The sequence below is a fragment of the Ovis aries genome, chromosome 4 (assembly GCF_016772045.2).
Source record: "Ovis aries strain OAR_USU_Benz2616 breed Rambouillet chromosome 4, ARS-UI_Ramb_v3.0, whole genome shotgun sequence".
In the NCBI taxonomy this organism is placed as follows: Eukaryota; Metazoa; Chordata; class Mammalia; order Artiodactyla; family Bovidae; genus Ovis; species Ovis aries.
In genome coordinates this window covers 61642632-61658592 of record NC_056057.1, presented here as the reverse complement: position 1 = coordinate 61658592, position 15961 = coordinate 61642632, and the positions used below count along the sequence as shown (strand labels likewise).

The window sequence follows — 15961 nt, the reverse complement described above, 5'->3', positions numbered from 1 at the left end:
AAGGAGTACGTCAAAGCTGTATATTGTCACCCTGCTTATTTAACTTCTACGCAGAGTACATCATGAGAAACGCTGGACTGGAAGAAGCACAAGCTGGATTCAAGATTGCCGGGAGAAATATCAATAACCTCAGATATGCAGATGACACCACCCTTATGGCAGAAAGTGAAGAGGAGCTAAAAGCCTCTTGATGAAAGTGAAAGAGGAGAGTGAAAAAGTTGGCTTAAAGCTCAATATTCAGAAAGCTAAGATCATGGCATCTGGTCCCATCACTTCATGGGAAATAGATGAGGAAACAGTAGAAACAGTGTCAGACTTTATTTTGGGGGGCTCCAAAATCACTGCAGATGGTGACTGCAGCCAAGAAATTAAAAGACGCTTACTCCTTGGAAGAAAAGTTATGACCAACCTAGATAGCATATTCAAAAGCAGAGACATTACTTTGCCGACTAAGGTCTGTCTAGTCAAGGCTATGGTTTTTCCTGTGGTCATGTATGGATGTGAGAGTTGGACTGTGAAGAAGGCTGAGCGCTGAAGAATTGATGCTTTTGAACTGTGGTGTTGGAGAAGACTCTTGAGGGTCCCTTGGACTGCAAGGAGAGCCAACTAGTCCATTCTGAAGGAGATCAACCCTGGGATTTCTTTGACTCTTCCTTTGAACCGTGAGAACATCTGCCCAGTTCCCTCATATCAATGAATAACATACATTGTCGTAACATATGCTCAGTTTTATATCTGTATGAAAGCCATGCTTTTACCTTTCCATGATAATTACCTTTTAATTAACTACTTTTTAATAAACCTCAATTGGAGAATATTCTAAAGATGGCTGACCTATGATCTTGAAAGTGTCAAAGCCGTGAGAGAACAGGAAAGATTAAGGAATAGCTCCAGACTACAAGAGATTATACTAGGGAACCAGTGGTTGAAACTTACATGAGTTGTCTGGCAACAGGAGGTCCCAGTAAGGAAGAAAGTGCTGCCACTAAAAACTAACCAGAATTCAGGAGGGGCCCAAAGGAGGGTGGAGAAGCCAATCCATATGTCCCACCAACCTCCCGAAATCCTTGCTGGAATCCATCTTGGCTGAGAGATTGCACGCACAACCAGGAAGTATGCTGAGTCAGACCAAATATGGGGCACAAGCAAGATGATTGCCCAGGGACAACCCAGAAACTACGCATAACCATAAAACCTGAGATTGTGGTCCACAAGGCAGAGCAGTTATTCTGGGTTCCTGTACCACCTTGTTGCTCTCTGTCCAGGCACCCCTTCCCAATTAAGTATTTTTTCTTTTATTTTGTCAGTACTGTGTCTCCTAGAACAATTCATTTTTGAGTGTTCGACAAGCACCTACTGTCCAGACCTGGAAAAGGTCCCCCTTCCTGAAACAATTAGGAGAAGGCAGGACAACTGGGTGCAAGGGGCTCTCTGGGATTAGATCTTTGGAAGGGACACAATCAGGACAACTGGTGAAACTTGAGCTTGCAACTTTCCCATTAAATTTGGAACTGTTAAACTAATTGAACAAGCCACCCTTTAGAGGAGGCGGCTCTAATACTCTGGCTGCCTACATAATCAATCCAAAACCCGAAACCTGCAAAGGCCTCCAGGTTAGGAAATGGAAACCTAAGGACAAGCAACCAGACTTGACTAACAGTCTAACAAGGCCCTTGCTTGTTTCCACTTCTTCTCTGTAAGAGACTCTTCCCTCCCCAGCTAGCTCCTGTGGATAGTGTTCCTAACCACTTCCAGTTTGGCACTGACCAATTCTAACTGATTTCTATTCAAATATACTCTAAAAATGTTTTGCTATGGGTCAGTTAATCTTTTAAGAGAACTGCTTTAAAATTAATGCTTGTCAGAGATGTGTGTGTGTGTGTCTGTGTGTGAAATATATAAAGCAATCAAAGCAATTTTTCAAAATAACCTTCTGGCCTCAGGCCTGTGCATCCTTAGGTATATATAAGCGTGTGTGTGTGTGTGTGTGTGTGTGTGTGCGCGTGCTACCCCTGTAGCAGATTCTGGGTTTAGAAAGTTCTTGACCAGAGTACAGAGAGAAATTCAGTGTTTCTCACTTCTCTACTTCCTCACCTTGGCTTCAGAGAAACATAAGCAGAAGAGGAATTTTTTGTTGTGATGTCTGTTTTTTATCTGAAGTTCTCTCTCTTTCTCTCCTTCTCCTTCTCCCTCTCTCTCTGTCTCCATATATATCCACTTTAAATAAAACATAATCAGGAGAACAAATGATTCTCCAAAAACAATGCTTCACAGTGATCAGAAGCCCCTCACCTTAGCCCAAGCTGTGGCATCCTTTCCCCAGCAGAAGACAAGCTCTCCTTTAAACAGGCTGTATGACCCCTTCTTACTTCTATTATGAGAGTCATGAACAAAGACACAGAGACAAAGCAGAAAGGGATGGGGAGGCGGAGTTTCAGCATAAAGAATTTTCTGCCACACAACCCCCAACAAAGCCCAAGAAGGTCGGCCCCTTTGGCATTAGTGATGCAAATTCCTGGCAGGGCCCCAGAAGGGCTGCTCCTGTTGAAACTCCCTGAGCTCTGTGTCCTGCAGCGCCAAGAAGGCAGACTGAGGGAGCTGGAAGACTCAGCCAGCTTCTCAGCTGGGGCCCACGGACCACACAGAGCTGCTTCTTTCTGGTTCGGCCTGGGGAGCCGCTGGCTCCTCCTCGTGGCCTCTGTCCGAGGTGAAGTACAGGACACGCATGGTGTGACCTGCGCTTGGCGGCTGGCAGAGATTCCCTGATCAATTGGGCCTGGCCTGGACCTTCCACAACAACCACGGTTTATAAGAAACACTGAATTCTCAGAAGCAAGAGCCTGAGTTAGAGCCAACAATCCATGTCCGTGAAGCTTAGCAAAGTCAGTTTCAAAAAAGAAATTTACCTTTTGTGTGAAGACAAAAAAGGTCACACATAGTCCCAAACTGTCATATGCACAACTGTGTCCTCCCCCTCCCCACCCAACAACACACACGTTCTGTGTCTAACCCAGTATCAGAAGTATCTGGCATTCAAAGAATACATACTTAGCTAAATGAATAAAACCTAGAAACCCACTCTCAAGTGTGGGTGCCAGGCAACATCAAGGCCAAGACATCCTTTTGCATGCTTAATTTAGATCATCACTGAATTTCCACACCTGACACACAATCACAACTCTGACTCCAGCCAGCAGAAAGTGATCTGCATCCTCAAAGTTTAACATGAAACTGTTTGTATATTAACAATGACAATTTATAGAAACAACACACATAGCTATACACACACCCGAACATCCTCATCTGTGTCATCTATATGACAGAATGGGGAGGAGACTGACAATTTATACAACAAATGTGGTTTGTTTTTAGGACAATTATTTAAGGGCTTTGCTGTGCTGTGTGCTTAGTTACTCAGTCATATCTGACTCTCTGCGACCCCATGGACTGTTGCCCGCCAGGCTCCTCAGTCCATGGAATTCTCCAGGGAAGAATACTGGAGCGGGTTGCCATGCTCTCCTCAGGGGGATCTTCCCGACCCAGGGTTCGAACCCAGATTTCCTACATTGCAGGTGAATTCTCTACCATCTGAGCCACCAGGGAAGTCCGCTTAAGGGAAAGAGTCCCATAGTTATTTTAGGTATCTAAAATAACTATGGGACTCTTTCCACTGTTGCTAGTATAGCCAAATTTTGGAGAAATTACATCAACTAAGCAAATAAAAAGTACTTGTAAATTCCCCAGATTAGTGAAAACTCCTCAAATACCTCACTGCTGTTTTTCTTAGGAAAGCCAGAATCCCTAAGGAAACACCAGCCCAGTATTGCCCAGAGTGTTAGGAATGGACATACTCCTACAAGAAGGGTAAAGTACAAATTAGGACATGGCAGCAAGCTATGGGGCTGTTCTTATTTTAAAACAGCTTGAATACATGCATATCCACTGAATTAGTAATTTTATTTCAATAAAATAATTATTCACAAAGATTCTGCTGAAAGAAAAACCGATGAGGGAGTGTTCACAATCATAATAAAACCTCAAAACAGTAAATATCCAACAATAGGGGAACAGTTAATTCCACTCTGCATATCCTTCAAATTATCACATTACACTGCTTACCAAGTGCACTTAAACAGAGCTTCAAAAATGAATTAATAGGTAGACAACAACCTAGAGGGGAGGGATGGGGGGATGGGAAGAACGCTCAAGAGAGAGGGGATAGATGTATACACATATAGCCGATTCACTTTGTTGTACTGCAGAAACTAACATAACATTGTAAAGCAATTATACTCCAATAAAAAATAGGCAGACAAAAATTACGAAGGGAATAATATTTAACGACATGGCACTATTGCTAAGTACAAAAAGCAGATTACAGAGACCATTAATATTATAATTCTACTTTTGTAAAACCTGTGTCTGTGTGTGTAAGCCTGTGTGTGTGTGTGTATCTATAAGAATGTACAAAAACAATATACATCCAGATGTTAAAAATATTTGCCTCTGGTAAGGCAGAAGACAAATGATTCTTATTTGTTTCTCTCTGCTTACTTACATTTATTTTTAAATAATAAATGAGTTTTTGGTAAATATATGGATTTAACTTTTTTCACTCTTAACTTTTCTGCCCAGGGTGGTGCTACTGCTTACTCATATTCCAAGGGCGTAATTTGCCTGTCATATTGCCAAGTGGGAAACTAGAAGGATCCTGCCCTTTCATTCTTGGAAATGTTCCTCTGTTCTTCTGATTGTTGAACAGCAAAAGGGCACAGAGTAAACCATCCAATTGTGTGTGTGCACAGCAGCACAGACAAAGAACACGGTGTTTAATTAAAACCCTAAGAAAAGCAGTGTTATTCACTACAATGGATTTAAAGTTGCAGGTACAATTTTTTTTCTTTCAAATAAAACAAAATGTATCATTTCCGAGAATCTTTTAATATCTATCCTTAAAAAAAAAAACACACAGAAAACAAAAATAATTGCCCATTCCTTAATGGATACCATTTCCTGACTCAGGCTGGAGAAACAAGTTTCCCCAAAAATGTATATGCTTCCACATCTATCTTTCAAGCTGACACTAGGAATGGAATTTCAAAATTATACAAGAATGGAAAAATGAAATTCAAGTTTTAGACACTGTGTTCTGCCAAAGTGTCACTGCCTCTTGCTCCTTTGTTGTTCATTTTTTCCCTGTAGTCTCTCCTGGTACCAGCTGGAAAGAGACGTTAAAAAGCTCAGCCTTGGGTAATGGCAAGCAGGCAAGCAATCTTTGAATCTCATTATAGCTCAAAGTAAGAAGAAAAATTCCAGCTACATTTCTTCAGTGTTTCCTAAAAATTTCCACAGGTCCTGCTCAGGAAACTGCTGCCTTTCCCACCTGGAAGTCTGCCCAGGAGTCATAAGTAAATGCCTTCCAAATTGCAGGATCTATTTAATTTGTGCAGCTTCTTTCTATTCCAAAGGTTTCCTGTTAATTAATTAAAGTCTTGTTTAAGTTTAATTGAGAAGCTGAGTTTCCCTATGACAAAAAGGTCCTTCTCTTTTCCTTTTCATCCGAGCAAAAGATCTGAAAATAACTGTTCATCAAATGAGCAGCTTCCTAGCATGAATGGCAAGACCTTGCAGAAGGAAGGCAGGAAGGTTGTACAGCTCCAGTGCCCTCTTTACTCCTTCCCTATGAGTAGTGTGACTTTGAACTTATGTGCAAAATGGTGATGAGGGCACACACCAAGGTCATTCAGAGAGATATCATCCCTTCCCAGTAATACAGTGTGACGGGAAAGTGTCAGAGACAGTGCAAACCAGAACACACTCAAGATCTGGTCTTGAGTTCTGTTCATCTGTCTGCAATCAAGTTGCATATAACAAACTGGGATGGCTTACAGATTATAAATAATTAAAATATGAATGAGTATGATACACTTTGCCAAAAAAAAAAGAATTCAATTACTGTGGTTCACATAGAGTAAATTCAGTATTGACATGTGAAACCTAGTGATATAATTCAGATCTGCTGTCCCCAATGTTCATTGTGTAGGCCACTCTGTAAGTCAAGATAAATTACAGAGTAAGGCAACAGCACAGATGAAAACCACTAAGGTTGACAAGGCCATACATAGTATCCGTTTTTACTCTTTCTCCTCTCAAGCACAAGTGGCAGTGTCTCCTTGATGAGCGTCATGGGGTGAACTGTATCCCCTGAAATTCATATACTGAATTCCTGTCCCCTATACATCAGAATGGGGCAGTATTTGGAGATAAAGCCTCTAAAGAGGTGATTAAGTTAAAATGAGGCCTGTAGGGTCCTAATCCAGTCTGACTGGTGTCCTTGTAAGAGGAGGCAAACTGGACAAAGAGACACCTCGGATGCTTTTGATTAGAGTAAAGACTTTGTAAGGACATAGGATGAAGGCGTGCATGCCAAGGCACTTGAGTCACGTCCAGCTCTTTGTGACCCTGTGGACTGTAGCCCTCTGGGCTGCTCTGTCCACAGGATACTCTAGGCAATAATGCTGGAGTGGGTTGCCATGCCCTCCTCTGGGGGATCTTCCCCAGACCCAGGGATCAACCCATGTCTCTTAAGTCTCCTGCATCGGTAGGTGGGTTATTTACCACTTGCACCACCTGGGAAGCCCTGTAGGAAGAAGGTGACCATTAGCAAATCAAAGAGAGAGCTACAGAAGAAACCACGCCTGCCAACACCTTGAGCTTGGACTTCCAGCCACCAGTACTGTGGGGATAGAAATTTCTGTAATTTAAGCCATCTGCTCTGTGGTATTTTGTTTCAGAAGCCTTAGCAAATGAATATAATGAGAAACTAAAAAATTAAAGCTCCTAGCATGCATTCTCCCTCATTGTCAAGTATATAACTGCCAACCTCCAGAGGTTCTGGAGCTCAGCTCCAGTCCTCTATTTAGGGTACAAATCCCATGCACTCTGGTTTTTGGTGTATGGACCATTGTAATTGTAATTATGATTGCAGTTCTAATAAACCTGGAAGTATTAAAACAATGTCATTCTGAATATGCCATAGCTTAAGCCCCTGGATACTTAAGTATCTGTGGCAGAACCACCTAATATCAGCAGGTTCCACTGAAACTGGTTCTAGTACATTGTTTTTGATATGTCAATGGCTGAGATTTAGATAAATCAATAAATGCGGGAACACATTTATGTTTTTGTTTAATATATTACAAATGTATTGGAGGCAGGAGCTCCCAGGGCTCACTACCCCACCAGAAGCAGTAATGGGTGTGAAGCAGGGCCCACCATGTATGGCAAGCTCATGAAGTCATCCACAGTCACCAGTGAATGCGTTTGTAATCACAACTCGCAATCCACTGTCCACTAGTAACAAGAAGTGAGGAATCTGATACACTCCTCACTGGATTCTAGTCTGGAGCTTCCGATAGACAGAATCCTCTTTCTCCTTTTCCGTGGGTGAGCCTCATGGATGGCTAAACTTATTCAACTTCCCTTCAAGTTGCTGCTTCAAGCACCAACTCCAATTTACAGTAACCACTTTGGATTTTGATAACATCCAGAATCTGAGATTCCCTGTCCTACTCCAAGTCCATGTTTGCCAAAAATTTAATAAGCCGAGTTTTAGTCATCATTTTAAAAATAGATAAGGAGAGAGTTGGATGCATCACTGACTCAGTGGACATGAATTTGAGCAAGCTCTGGGAGACTTGAAGGATAGGGAAGGATAGGGAAGCCTGGCATGCTGCAGTCCATGAGGTCACAAAGAGTCGGACACAACTGAGCAGCTGAACAGCAACAACAAAATAGATAATATTGTCTACAACTGACCCTTTCCAGATCACCCAATCCTGATTCACAGTCCTCTTGAATTAGACTCCCCGCCCCCATTATTCACTCCTAGATGTTTTCTCTACTTGTCTGTGAAGTAAGACCCCCCCCCCAACTCCAAACTATAGGAGATATTTCTATTATTATAAAACATGCTTTTTGAAATAGAAAGAAAGAATCTTTTATTAGCCAATAGCAGAGGCTAAATAATGCCAAGCGTAGGAGGAGACAGGAAGGAAGAAAAGAAGGAAGGAAGGCAGTGGGCTGAGACAGGTTTCTACTATGTACAGTCATCAGGTCATTCTTTAAATCACCACATAGTGAAGACAGATTTAAATGACCCAGGTTTAAACTGCAGTTCTCAGTGATATTTATTCTTTCCTAATAAATACCTACCCCAGCTCTGCACATTATTCATTTGGCATATTACTCTGTAGTTGGCTGGCTCAGCATCCCCACAAGGTCTAACTGGCATACTCTAATAGTCTTTACCAGTAGCACCTGACCATACAGAAATGAGCAGTTTCCTGTGGACCCTAAGCTGTCACTCTGTGGTCAAGGGAATGATCTGTCCACACATATAAAAGCTAGGTCCATCTAGCTTCTTAGACTCCACAATCACACCACAGAATCAAACCTTTCCCTAAGAAGATGAACTCCTCAGTCAGAAATGCCCATTCCTTCCTTGCTCAGGACAGAACTCAAACTCCCTAAAGCCCATTCACTGACACCCTCCTGTAAGGTTCCATGAGATATAACTGGTCCAACCTCTAGACTCCCAGTCCTCAAGAGGAATTGCACCTCAACTGAATTGTGCCTCTAAAAAGTTTTGGATGGCAAGATTCACATCTTGTAAAATTTTCCCGACTTCTAATTTTTTGTACACAGGGGGTACCTAATAAATGCTTATTGTGCATACATGCTAAGTTGCTTCAGCTATATCCGACTCTTTGCCACCCTATGGACTGTAGCCCACCAGGCTCCTCTGTACGGGGGATTCTCTAGGCAAGAATACTGAAGTGGGTCGCCGTGCCCTCCTCCAGGGGATCTTCCCGACCCAGGGATCAAACCCATGTCTCTTTACATCTCCTGCATTGGCAGATGGGTTCTTTACTGCTAGCACTACCTAGGAAGCCCAATGTTTATTGTACTTAATGGTAAATAACTAAATACATATATTTGATCAGTCAAATGTTAATGTAAAAAAACAATTACTTTAGGGATGCTATTTAGACCTGATTTAAGACTCTGAAATCTAAGGAGGTATTCTAACTTTCTTTAAAAATGGAGTCGGGGAGGAAAATTCTTTTTGCAGATAAGCAAAGGATGTGAGGGATTTATATTTTAAAGAACTATAATTTGTGTTGGAAAGGCCCTTAGAGATAATGACCTAATATTTCTCCTTCTGAATCTGAAATTTCAGACTGTGTTAGATACTGACTAGTTGGTGGGTGGAGAACGTAGTGATCCTTAACAAAACCACACCCCACACACTATCTTAAACGTCATTTTTTTTTTTCCTGAGCCTAGACAATTTCTGGTATTTAAAACTAGAAATTCTAAGAACAAGGAAAGTATACCCAGAATGAAGTCTAGATAAAAGGTGCTTACTCGGTGCCGCTTTCCACCATCTGTGTCAGGAGAGAGATGCCATCCAGATTTATAAACTCCTGGGCAAACGTGACGTCTCGGGAAAGGCTGGCCAAGTCCTTCAGGGCTTCCAGCTTGGCATCCATACTCGATGACTGGATTCGCTCATGGAGCTGCTGGGCGTTTTGAGCCTCACCGGAGAGAAAAACAAAGCAAAGAGTGTTCACAGAGGAAACCACCACAGATCAAAAAAAAAAAAAAAGAAGAAGAAGAAACAAAGGCCAAATGCACAAGTTTAGTTAAGTATTACAAACCAAGGGAGGTTTCCAACCATAACGACTTCACCTTCAGGCAATGCTTGTCAATTTCACAACGAAAATCAGTTGCCTTTCTTTGACAGGACCCATATTCCCATCTCAAGGAGAAGCAAGAGCCCAAGAACAGTAAAACCCTGGAAATGGAGTGGGTATGGCAGTGTGGAGGGGAAAAGGGGGAGAATGTTTACTTTTTAAGTAAAATTATTATCTACAAATGACAAAAAGCTATTTGCTTAATTAAGCAATTGCACAAATTTATACAACATGTTCAGCCGTTCAGTCAATACTCTGAGTAATAACTGCCTACACAAAATGTTCAAAAGCGTCATTAGACACCCAAATAATCTTTCAGGCTTACTGAAAATCTTCCAGCATAATACAACAGAGTTTGTAAATTCCACTTTTCAACAACATGTGTTTCATGCGCATTAGTTATTTACAGCATGAATTTAAAACAAAGTAACTAAACAAGCAAACAAAAATACAAAAAATAATTTAAAACCACATTAGCAGCTTTGCCTAGAATTAGAGTTCTCATTTTTAAGGCATTGGCACCTGGCTTCTACATGCAAGACAGAAATATACTGGAGGATCTGAATGTCTAAATAATAATGTGCCTTCACATTATATGGTTTTCAGGGACAAGCAACCTAAGAAAGCAACATTGATGCAGGGGTCTAATCGACAAAAACTCAGCCACATTGGGGAGGGGCCTCAAGAAGGTATGTTGAGCAGCACAAACGGTTGGTGCAAAGGAAAACCAGAACAGGCCTGGGATGTCTGCAGGGACAGAAAGAGGACCAGTGTGCCTGGGGTTGGAGGGCAAAAGGGAGCATGTAAGGAGGTGAGGACAGGCAAACAGACTGGGCCAGGTGGCCTAAGAAGTTCATGAGCAGAAGCAGCAGAGCTGGAGGAATCCTGGGTGGTGATGATCTTCCCTGACTGATAGGATGAATTTAAACATCTAGACAAATGTGTGGCACCTTTGGAGCTCTTAAAATAGCTTTCATATTCAAACACTGGCAGCAATGAATATACAAATGCACACATATTTGCATAAACCTGACCCAAGGAAACAAATCAAGATATAGCCCACTGTTATTGATAAATTGTAATGTTCTGCATAATTTTCTGTTGCAAGCTTCACTTTTCAAATTTTCCATGAGTCTGTAATATCTTTATATTTGGGGGAAATTTTACATTATTAAAAAATAAAATAGCCTTAGTTTTGATTTTCCAAGCAGTTAGAACAACTGAAAAAGACTCTAATAGCTGTGCGGGTGATTGTATCAGAGAGTAAGTATTATTTTCCGGCATTGTCCTAGGATAGAAAACAAGTTTCATCTTGAGTCACTCAGATAGCATGGTGTGGCTGCCTAATGTCATGGGATAAGAAAGTTTTGGGCCCAAGCTCAGAGGCAAACAGTCTCTGAGGGATCACCAGTGGACACAGAATAGGTATATACAGTAGATGTGTGCCAAGTATTTACCATCTCTGCTCTTTAAGGTCCTAATTAGAGCTTTTCCCAAGGAATTTCCCAAATGGTTCTGGGTCCATGATACCAACTAAGAAGTAATCAAAAAAGTCTATAGGTTCACAGATATTTTCAAATGTGCACACAATATTGCCCAGCAATCCAACCAAGTTTTCCTGGAATGTCTGCTGTGTGTGTACTAAGTCATCAGTCATGTCTGACTCTTTGTGACCCTATGGACTATAGCCCGCCAGGCTCCTCTGTCCACAGGATTCTCCAGGCAAGAATACTGGAGTGAGTTGCCATGCCCTCCTCCAAAGGATCTTGCCAACCCAGGGACTGAAGGTGTGTCTCTTAGTCTCCTGCAATGGCAGGTGGGTTCTTTACCACTAGCGCCACCTGGGAAGCTCCTTCCAAAATGACTCACACATTTTCTTCTTTCCTTAAACTCCCTCATTTCCTTCTTCCCTCACACTGGTGATCTTGCCTTACATTTTATTGAGGAAATCAAAGTAATCAGCCAGGAATTTCTGCATCTTCCTATTTCAAAAAGCACAGAGTTCCTTCAGCTTGCTGTTTGCAAGGACACAGCCCCAGGGCCTCTGTGCTCCTGCTCTGCTTCTTTCTGAGTCTATGCACCTGACCCCTGTTTCCTGTCCAAGGTCAATTGTCCCCTCATCCCCAGCTCTAGAGCGGCCACCCTCTCACCTCTCAGGCACTCTGCCCCTACTGTGTCCCCCTTTCTTTTGTACATCAGTCTCTGTGCAGTAGGTCAGGTCCAGCTGCAAACATCTCTAACAGACCCTGTTTTAAAAACAAGTGAAAAGGTGTGTACATTTGTCACACCTTTGTACAGTGAGTCAGTTTGCTTCCAGCCAGGCCCTCGTTTCACTGCTTCCATTTTCCACAACAGTTCTGGAATTAAGAGTGGGTCTAAAATTGCCACGCACCTCACCTCACATTCTCCTCCTCACCTCCATCCATGAGCTTCCATACTCCCCGCTCTCTACCCAGACAACGTCTCCATGACGCCCTGTCTACCTCGCTCATCTGGCCCTCCTTACCTTCTCAGCAGACCTCAGCACACCTAAGTGTCCCTAACAGACTCCTAACTGCCGGGTTGACGTGTCCTCATGGACACAGGACAGGCATCTCCAATTCTTCATCTCCCGCTTCCTAAACTTTCTATTCCAGTAAGCAGCACTGCTACTGATTGTGCCCAAATACCAGGGACATCCTCGCAGTCTCCCACAAGGAGAACCACAGCCCCGGGATCAGGAAGTGCTGGGGCTCGCCCTCCAACCCTCCTTCAGACACTCCACGTCCAGACCACACAGGCAGCCCACACCATCGTCTCCAACTGGCACTGCAGCCCTGTCTCCTAACCTGGCCCCTTGACACTCGCAATCTGTTCCGGGGCAGCACTCAGAGTGATCCTGTCCCCTCTCTGCCTAAAAGCTTCCACTGGCTTCCTTCTGTGTTAAGCTCATAGGGCGCCGGCAAGAAACAGAACTTAAGACATCCTACCATTTGCTTTGGGTTTCTCAGCTCAGGAGAAAGAAACTGGTTCAAAAAATCATTAACAGTCTGACTGTTAAGAATCTCTGACAACCTGAATCCACAGAGTGACTGAGGTAACACTGTTTTTCTTTTCGCCACAGTAACTGGCCCCCAAATCAGCGCAGCAGGCTCTCTAACCCAGATACTTCTAATATCAGTTCCCCAAATGCAAGAGAGCAGAAGGCAGGGTTGTGCTTAAAGCTGACGAAGCAACAGCAGATACTTAATAAGCAATTTTATTTAATTTGTCCACATGGGCCAAAATGAGGGATAAGAGGCAAGAAGAGTTCAGGTCATATATAAAAGGGCTCTTAAAAATCTGATAGTTTGGAATACTGGAATGGTTTTAGCATGGAATGTCATGATTCATCTCTCGTATACTGTAGTGACATTAAGAAATTTGTTTGCAGATTTATTTAATTAAAAATAACATCAGCAGGGACTTCCCTGGTGGTCCAGTGGCTGATTCCGTGCTACCACTGCAAGAGGAACAGGTTCGATGCCTGATCAGGGAAGATCTCACATGCTACAGGGCGCAGCCAAAATAAAATGAAATAACAGCAGCACATGGTACAAAAAATGTAAGTATTATCAGAAGTTATAGACTGAAAAATAAGAGTTAGCATAATGCTAGCAGTTTCTTGTGATATTCCTTGGGAACCATTTCTACTCTTTTATTGACATATACCTATTTCCCCTGTGCATCAGGGGGATGACTCTACACACCATGTTCTGCAACATGCTTTGGCACTTAGTAAAATTCTGAGGTGCCTCCGAGGCAGCACATGCCACGTTCTTTTTCACATCTCACAGTATTCTGTCACACAGTTATCACCTAATGCATTTAACTAGTCCCAACTGATAGTTAATAGGTTCCAGCTTTTGATTATTGAAAGCAATGATGCATACAGCCCTGTATGGATGTGTATGGGGTGTGTGTGTGTGTGTGTGTGTGTGTGTATCCTACAGTGCTTTTGTGAGACTACCTATTGAATAAATTCCCAGCAGTAAAATTGTCAGAACAAAGACACATGCATTTTAAGCTTGGGTGAATACAGCTAAATTGCCCTCCAAAAAGGCTGTACCAATTTATACTCTTGACCCCACAGCATCTTTGCCTCGTGCCTTGATTATCAAGAAGTATAAATTTTCATCTCTTTTTTGAGAGGAAGATTGAGTTTCTTCTTTCACAGCTATAGCTATATAGCCATATATAGGTCTATGTAGATCCTGCTTGGCAAGATAGATAAATATATAGATTTATAGACAGAGAGAAAGAGATCATTTTTGTTTATAGATTTTGGACCATCTATTTGGGGGGCAGTTTATTTATTCACAAGGGATCCTGCAAGTTGAGGAATTAACTTGGAAGAAAAGTTATGACCAACTTAGATAGCATACTGAAAAGCAGAGACATTACTTCGCCAACAAAGGTCCGTCTAGTCAAGGCTATGGTTTTCTAGTGGTCATGTATGGATGTGAGAGTTGGACTTTAAAGAACGCTGAGCACTGAAGAATTGATGCTTTTGAACTGTGGTGTTGGAGAAGACTCTTGAGAGTCCGTTGGACTGAAAGGAGGTCCAACCAGTCCATTCTAAAGGAGATCAGTCCTGGGTGTTCTTTGGAAGGACTGATGCTAAAGCTGAAACTCCAGTACTTTGGCCACCTCATGCAAAGAACTGACTCACTGGAAAAGACTCTGATGCTGGGAGGGATTGGGGGCAGGAGGAGAAGGGACAATAGAGGATGAGATGGCTGGATGGCATCACTGACCCGATAGATGTGAGTCTGAGTGAACTCCGGGAGTTGGTGATGGACAGGGAGGCCTGGCGTGCTGCGATTCATGGGGTCGCAAAGAGTCGGACACAACTGAGCCACTGAACTGAACTGAACTGAACCCATTTATTACTTACATTGCCAATAGTTTTTCTTAATTTGCTATTTTTTACTTTGTTTCTGGAATTTTTCTCAAACATTAAAGTTCTGTGGTGTTGTTTTTATTTTTGGTAATCAAATGTATTAATCTTTTTCTTTGTAACTTCTGAGTTTTGTGTCCTATTTAGAACTTAGAATGGCTTTCCATATTCCAAAACTACAAATATATTTACTATAAAAACTTTCCAAAACAAAAATTTCAGGAATGTGAAAACAATGGTCTGGAAACCTAGGTTTCTTCTATTAATAAGAGGAACAGTAGTCAAAATTTATGTAAAACATGCTTCATGCAACATGTGACCTCAGGTTAGATTTCCATAGCTATTATTAGTATTATCAGGACAGATACAAGGAAATACTATTTAGCAGCATAATCTGAAGGTCTTCAAACCTTTCAATGCTCAAAAACTCACACATATTCACACACATTTCTGGGGTGGGTTCATGGCATATTTTCACACTACTGGGGGGATGGTTAAGGATATGACATCTAAAAAATATATATATTTAAGATGGTCAGTAGAGAGATTGTCTGAAGATATGCAACATAGAGGAAGACCATATGCCAAGTGTTGGGCTATTAAAAGAATAACTATGCAGTTTTTAAAAATCTTTTCTTATTAATGCCCTATTTTGTTAGGAATAATCCAACTAGTTTTATAACAGAGTAAGACTGAAAATAAATCCATCAAAATGCCATTGATAGAGTGGACATGAGCTGCACATTACCTAAAACAAGAGTGTGTGAATGCGTGCCTCTATGCGTGTGGGCGAGTGTGAGTACTGTGGCCACAGGAAGAGTTCAGCTGAGGTACATACAAAAACTTGTAAAAGTTAGCACAACACCATTTGCTGGTTTCTTTATGGTACTCTAACACCTCCTTGCAAATTCAATAGAGACAGTTTTCAAAAATATATTTTTATTATGTATATAAGAAGCGACAGAGTTAGCATATGCTGACCCACATTTTTTCAGTCAAACACAAAATCTTTAAAAAGAAAATCTACCAGCAACAAACAAAGTTTAAAGATCCAATATGTCTTGCTTATAGAGTAATTCCCAATGCTAGACTCCATGGCTACAGTCAAACCATAAAGTGCTTACTTAAAGTGCAGGTGCCTGGACCCTACTCTAAGATGTCATTATTCAGCTTCTCTTTAAAGGCCCAGACATCAGCATTTTTTAAGTTCTACCAATGAGTCAAGTTTGGGGACCACTATTGTCTGGAAAATGTAAACCAGTCTCTTGCAGGGGGATTCTCTTGT

At 41.8% G+C, this 15961-nt stretch overlaps 1 protein-coding gene across 6 annotated transcripts in view; it reads right to left on the bottom strand.

Annotated features, from left to right (window-relative positions):
• The window catches only part of ELMO1 (engulfment and cell motility 1), a 581422-nt gene that overhangs the window by 384420 nt on the left and 181041 nt on the right, over positions 1-15961 (bottom strand). For all 6 annotated transcript variants that reach the window (XM_060414767.1, XM_027968620.3, XM_060414768.1 and 3 more), the window contains one exon: positions 9430-9599. In XM_060414767.1, the coding sequence (XP_060270750.1) occupies positions 9430-9599 (170 nt within the window). The remainder of the gene's footprint in view (positions 1-9429; positions 9600-15961) is intronic.